General features: G+C 34.7%; 1 protein-coding gene across 6 annotated transcripts in view; it reads left to right on the top strand.

Annotated features, from left to right (window-relative positions):
• LOC106463001 (nucleolysin TIAR-like) overlaps positions 1-7,327 on the top strand; it is a 257,478-nt gene that overhangs the window by 174,836 nt on the left and 75,315 nt on the right. For all 6 annotated transcript variants that reach the window (XM_022390640.1, XM_022390636.1, XM_022390619.1 and 3 more), the window contains one exon: positions 5,327-5,414. In XM_022390640.1, the coding sequence (XP_022246348.1) occupies positions 5,327-5,414 (88 nt within the window). The remainder of the gene's footprint in view (positions 1-5,326; positions 5,415-7,327) is intronic.

Genomic DNA, 7,327 nt, shown 5'->3' with positions numbered 1-7,327 from the left:
GTTTATTCTTTCTTGATACAACTTTATAGTACACAGAATTTCCAAAGTCACTTTAAACTTAACAACACACGCTATAAATCACAGTGATTCACACACTTTACTTACGGTGCCTGCTGTTCCCTTGACACAATTATCTATCTCTTCAATCTATGCAATTCTATCTTTTTTTCGCTGGCTTTATTTGCCGGGCTTATATACTAAAAAAAAAGAGGGCGCCTGGAACAAACTAGAGTTGCCAAGAAAATTCATGATCCTTCGAGAAACTCCAGCGCGCATGCTCCCAGAGTCGCGTGACTTCCGCTGTCGTAACAACTAGATAACTTCCTTCTAGTCTATAAATTCAAAATTAGGGATAGCTATTCACAGATAGCCCTTGTTTTGCTTTGCGCGAAATGTTGAAAAAAATGATAAAACAGACATTCCTCCCATTTTAAAGCTAATTATGTATTTTATTTCATGAGCAAATTTGTCTATTTTGTGTTCCAGACTCTAGAAAATGTCATTGTTTTTTTTTTTAGTATTAGGATAAGTTGGTAATAAAATTGACGAAAAGTTGTAAGTTATGCAGCAGCGACTTGAATTGTACCGTATTATTATAATTAAAAAAGTTTGATGAAACTGGCTCTGGAAGCTTTACTGTTGATGATGAATGGTCCTCATCAAAATCTAAGCGTGAAGCAATCACAAAAAATAGAAAAAAAAATCAAATCTAACTAGTTTCCAGCTTCATTAAATCTCCAAATATTGGCATTTCCTTAGTTTAAATTTTATGAAAGATGGATACGAAAGTTTATGGCAAGTGTTTTGTGTTTTAACATTTTCGCTGTTATGATCTACAAAGAAGCCAATTGTCACATATTTCGTTGTTTTACAATAAATCCTCAAATATATTTTTGTCTTGGTGCTGCGAAATTTGAACTATCGAACACTTTTTCGTATGCAAGATTTTCATATAATAATGGAATTTTAAACAGTACTTTGTCCTACTACCTTCCTTCTTTTTTTTGTGCCTGGCATGGCCAGGTGGATAAGGCGCTTGAATCACAATCTGAGGGTCGCGGGTTCGAATCCGCATACCACCAAACATGCTCGCCCTTTCAGCCGTGGGGGCGTTATAATGTGACAGTCAATCCCACTATTCGTTGGTAAAAGAGTAGCCCAAGAGTTGGCGGTGGGTGGTGATGACTAGCTGCCTTCCCTCTAGTCTTACACTGCTAAATTAGGGACGACTCGTGTAGCTTTGCGCGAAATTCAAAACAAACAAACAAGCTTTGTATCTATAGTGATTTCGTCTAATTTTGTCTCAGTTGTCATTTTGAAGTGAAACAAAGGGTAGTGTTTTAAAATGTTCAGAAACCGTGGCCAAGCCTAAAAAAACTGTTCACTGCATGGTTCAAAGAGCAGTGTTGCTAAATACAAGCCTAATGAACACACATTCTTCATTGTAGGTGTGTCATGTTTCATCCTCTAACTAGATAACAGGCATATACTCACTTGAAGAGCTTGGAACCAGATATAACTTCTATTACACAAGGAACTTAACGTAAATGACAGTGGTGGAAGTATTATGTGTATAATAATAAACATTGATGGAAGAACCAGTCTTTATGTCTTGCGTAATTAGCCGAGCGCGACCCACCGGTTAGCGTACCGGACTGTGGATCTGAGATTCATTGGTTCATGACCCATTACAGCCAAACAAAAAATGCGTTTCGCATTTTGGGGCTATGGGTGCATAATAAGAGAGATGGTCAAATCCCTCTATTCGGTCTGACAAGAGTAGCCCAAGAACTGGTAGGGAGTTGACTAACTATTTGTCTTCCTTCTAGTCTGTTACTTCAAACTTGGGGATAGTTAGCACAGACAGTCCTCGAGTACCTTTGTGCTAAATTGAAAAAACTAACGAATAAATGTCTTGCCTAAAAATATTATTATTGCCACACATTATAGGGACCACGATCTACGAATCTACGAACCTTAGTGCATCTTTATGCTAGTGAAATTGGTCCTGACTTCAGCCTAATGAATGTTCCCTCACCATGCTGAACTGATTGACATTTGTAATGAAGAAGACAGGATTGACCTGAGTGGTCGACTTCATTACTTTGCTTTTCTACGTCGACCATGTATAGATACGTCGCATTCACTCAAGTTACTCCAGATACCCTGGAAACAGCTGTTTCAGAAGAGTAACTGGTATAGTTAATGACCTCCTCAACAGTGGTTTTAAGCATGCAACATCGGTGCGAGGCTGCCGCTGCTGTTCATAATGACTACACTCCATATTGAAGTGAAATGTTGTGAATGTTAAGAACGTAAAGCTACTTCTACCAAATGTTCACTTACAAACACAGGCTGAATGATAAGTTATTCGCATTTCAGGTCATCAGATGCCTGATTTGGAATAAGTTGACTGGGGGATTAATTATCGTTATTTTATAATAGTGCTTTTCATAGTAAAATGTTATGATAAAGTTTAATTATCCTTTAATTATCTTAAGTAGTGTAGATAAATTACTTCTGTAATCTGTTTTTTGTTGGGCGATAATGTTGGAGTTGTGTAATATTGTACATTGCTGAGTCGTTGGGTCTTGATAATCTAAAACACATGTTTAGTTATTACGTTTTTCAACATGCTTTATACGTACCTGTTTTGATTGTAATCGTGATTTAAAATTACCAGACGTTCTTCTCTTCTAATCTTCCAACATCTTTTTAAAATGGTGAAATAAGTGCTTGAACTTATTTTTTAACTGCAATTTTGTATGTGGTAGCTTTAATATTGAAGTTTAGATTATTATTCTTTGACAAATTAGAAATAATGTTTGTGCTGAGGCTGATACACTTGTTGTTAACATGTAAATTGTACAAAAACGAAATTTGCTTATAGCAAAAATATGTTTAGAATTATGCAGTTCCAGGAATAATTGCATTTCTGTGTACCGTATTTTTAGCCGAGGCATAACGGCTCATACATTGGCTCTGAGTTTTTTTTCAAGTACAAACTTTTAGCTCATAACTCCATCTCTTGACCGATTTGAGATCTAATCACAGCCACGGCTACTGAGGATTCCCTGTTGATTTAGTATGGGTGATTGCTGTTGTTATCGAGTATTTATATTGTACTCACAATATATCCTAATTGCATAAGCATTCAACACAATTTTCATTTTGAAAGGAATCTTTGCTTAAGTCTAATATTCTAGAGTAGGTTTAAAATAGACACTTTGTTTCTTATTTGTAAGTTATAATTATATTGAAATTCATATTTAGTTCAATGGTAGAATACTAGAACAGTGCCAGTTTGCAGTAAAACTGTTCTACGTAATATTTTTTAAGCTAAAATAACATCATATTTAAAACTTATTTCATTCATTTATAAAATGGACTTCACTGATTTATTTATTTGTTTCATGTGAAATGAGGGATTAAATTTGCAATAAATATGTATTTATTGAGGATGAACTAAAAGGAAAACGCCTGCAAACCGGAACCTGTAATGTAATCTTGCACATTGAAAATGCGAGATATAAACAATCTTATTCCCAGTTGTCTAGAATACGTGTATATAAAGACTAGCTATGCCTTTACTGCTTTAGCTTCGGAGTTCATATAATCTTTGAATGATCCAACAGAGGGATGACAGTAGGGACCGCCTGCCAAATACATCTGTAAACATATTCATTGAGATTGATGCTTATGAGGTAATGTTACTCTGTAGTGTCATTCATAAAACTTTAAAAGAGTTTATGCCAAGAAAGTTATGTTTTTGTTCAGACTACCTAATATTAAGCCACATCATGTAAGGAAACAGGATCACAATAGAGCAACCAAAATATTCTCAAAGCTCAATACTAACACTATCAACTAGTGTCAAAGTAAAGAAGCTGACTGAAGCTCATTTATCTGGAATACTGTGTTAGAGCGATCTTACAAAAACCATTTATTAATCTTGAGAAGTAAGTGGACATGCATTAATCCAATTACTTCAAACTGTGGGCTCGGGAGAAAATCATTGGGAAAAGAGCTGTCTGATCAGATGATTTAGCATTTACCATTCTCTCATGAATTGGGCATGTAGGAGGGCATACAGCCCGAAGAAGAAACGTATACCTCAAATATTTAGTTCTAAATCTAAAGAGTGGTAATTTTGTTATACAGTCGCTGTGTTTTCTTGGTATCGACTTGATCCATTCATCGCCCTAAAAGGCAAGATAACAGATAATCAAAGCAAGAGTGTAGAAGAGAGATTCATCTTGGTTACAGCAGTTTTATCCGACTGGTGGTGGGTTATTTCAAAATAATAATTCATATATTCAAACTATTTTACCAAGCATGAAGAAGCCTTCGGTCATCTTAGTCCCATAGAATCATTATGGAGTATATTAGAAATCAGACTTTGTACTTGACTTCGGGAATTGAAGATCTTGTTATTGAAAAATGTGTATTATTCCTGTTCAAACCACTCAATGCTGTGCTACTTTATTGCCCCTTTGTTGGACAGGTGTTTCTGTTTTTGTTCAGAAACTTAATTACACAAATATTTATTACAATATAATAACAATTACACTTGAATACAATTCGAGGAATATATATTCCTTAGTTATGTGCATGTTTCAAGTGTCCTGGTAAGATAGCGTCCCCATTTTACCTTCAGGTTTCTTATTTTGGTGATTGCTCCAATTTCATTTATGTTTGTGTAAAAATATGTACGATTTTTCTTGCTGATAGCGATGGAGGATTTTGACGTAGGAAACAGCACAAACATGTGGAAGAATGGTAACTCATTTAACTGTGTTTAGACTCGTACTGGCAAGATTTGGACACACTATCAGTTTGTATACAAGTTAGCTATAAAAAGGTTTCTGAAAGATCAACTAGTTTATGTAATCACCACTGTCTGCACAACATAGCAATATGAAATTGCTATATAGACTTTAGAAGAGCGAGGAGAGTAATTATAATTGACCAAACAATAAAGGACGCAGAGGTTAAGTATGTTATATTAAAACTATTTTGGAACCTTTCCATGTCGCCACGTCCAGTAATGGTCTACCTGACAGCTGTGCATCTTGATAATAGCCCTACAGTGCAATTTTCATTACAAATAGAGCCATTATAAGGTTGTCATATCCAAATCACACCACTCCTCCTTATTTCTTAAGTAGTTTCCAATTTCCATAATCAAATCCTTGTTTAGTTGTTTAATTTGAATATACGTAAAATTGTTTGATCTTAGATACACAACCATTATTAATTTTATCATAAATCTCATTCACAACCAGAAGTAAAAAACAAACTTTGTTTCATTCTTTCTTCCTGCTAGAACACCACCATATTTTTGTAGGAGACTTGAGTCCAGAAATTGAGACAACACAGCTTAGAGAAGCTTTCTCACCGTTTGGAGAAATTTCGTAAGTTCTTAACACTTGCACGTGTTCTATTAAATATTAAGATATTTTTATTTTCTTTGTGTTTATCTGTATTTTATAAATAAGGAAAATATTAAGTGCTTTAACGTACATGAGTAAATAATTGAAAAAAGCTAACGATGATTATTTGTTTCCTGATTTTGTTGCCAAAGGTTTTCCCTTTAAATCATTTCAATTAAATAATAAAAAAATTACAGCATATTTTAATACGCTTACTGTTATAGAATGTTGAAGGTATCGACATCGTTTATGTTTATTTTCATATTTTCGATACATTTACTTTTAGATTAACAAAATATGTCCTTTTATCAAATTCGCCGCATTATTAGAACAAGTATTTAAATAAAACGTACATAATGCGAGTTAGAGTGAAACGACATTTTTCCATATAAATTCTAAAAAAACAAAACAGAAATATCTCAAAAATTACCAGTAAAAATATTTTAGCTATATTTACTATATATGTATATAATAAGGGATAATCGAAGGGCATATTTTGTATATATATATTTGTTTGAAGTTAAGCACAAAGCTACACAATGAATTACCTGTGCTCTGCCCACCACGAGTATCGAAACCCGGTTTCTAGCGTTGTAACTCCGCAGACATATAGCTGTGCCACTGGAAGGCGTGACTGGGCAAAAAGAGTGTTATTAAAAATGTCCATGGCACCCCTGTTTTATATACACTTTTAAAACCAATAACTGATCAGAAGATGCTTGTTAATAAGGGGATATGTTCATCACTTATGCAAGTTGTACACTGATGATCATAGTTACAATCAGTGACTCAATGAGTTGCTGTAATAATATGGCTAACTCTCCATCAGAGTTGCTTCTATTTCATAAACGCTGCTCGAAGATAAATAATGAGCTGCCAAACGTATTTCCAGAGTTCTCAATGGATTCAAATATAATGTACATGCTGGTAAACAATCCATCCACTTGAACAAGTTTTTCTTCCAAGTAGTTTTTAGACACTTGAACAGGATTCTAGCTGGCTTATGTCGTATTACATTTGTGACGTTATCTCGTAGTGAATAAGGGTTAATTAATCCCTGACAAGATTATTATGCTACCACCGCCATATGCATATCTCACCTCCAGGAAATTTGGGTTGAATCTGGTCCCAATCACTCTCAGAATGTGTATATGTGAGGCATGATTCGGTTGTGAACATATTGTCGCTTGACTAATCCACATGCTGTTGATACCACTGACGAGAGGGAAGGATGTTTAGTTTAGCGGCAATGGGTTAGAGGAACACATACCACTGGTTGTCTGGCATAAAGGTCAATCTTATAAAGCCTATTTCTGACCGTTTGCTTTTCTAAACTGTAAATTCAGTTAAGAAGTTAGTTGCGTCGACCCTATTTTGTCAAATAACTGTCGACTTACTGCTCTAAACATCATATAAATGTCCAAATGTCTTTGCTCGGGTCCCGGCATGTTTCACTATTAATCTAGATATCTTTACACAGTGTGTATTTTCGTCACTTTAATATATCGCCGGAAAGTGTTATATAAGATTATATAACCAACAACTTGATACTTGTTCCACACAAAACATTACGTCAGGGATGCAACTGACATTATTTAATAACACTATTTTTGTCTTGTATAGCTAGAAAATAGAAAATTTCGATTGTCTCTCAATCTTTTTGATCATTGTATATACTTTACTTGAGAACGTAACGGTTATTCTTTTTCATCTTTTTTATACTAAAATGCTCAATAATAATTAATATTAAATATTTTGTTTTTGCATTCTTTGACGTTTGAAGATAAAAATCTAAATCCCACAATCCATTTGAGATAGGCCCGGCATGGCCAGGTGGTTAAGGCACTCGACTCGCAATCTAAGGGTCGCGGGTTCGAATCCTCGTCACACCAAAC

Source organism: Limulus polyphemus, unplaced genomic scaffold (assembly GCF_000517525.1).
Source record: "Limulus polyphemus unplaced genomic scaffold, Limulus_polyphemus-2.1.2 Scaffold50, whole genome shotgun sequence".
NCBI classification, from domain to species: domain Eukaryota; kingdom Metazoa; phylum Arthropoda; class Merostomata; order Xiphosura; family Limulidae; genus Limulus; species Limulus polyphemus.
The sequence above is the reverse complement of the archived record's forward strand: the minus strand, read 5'-3'. Positions and strand labels throughout refer to the sequence as shown.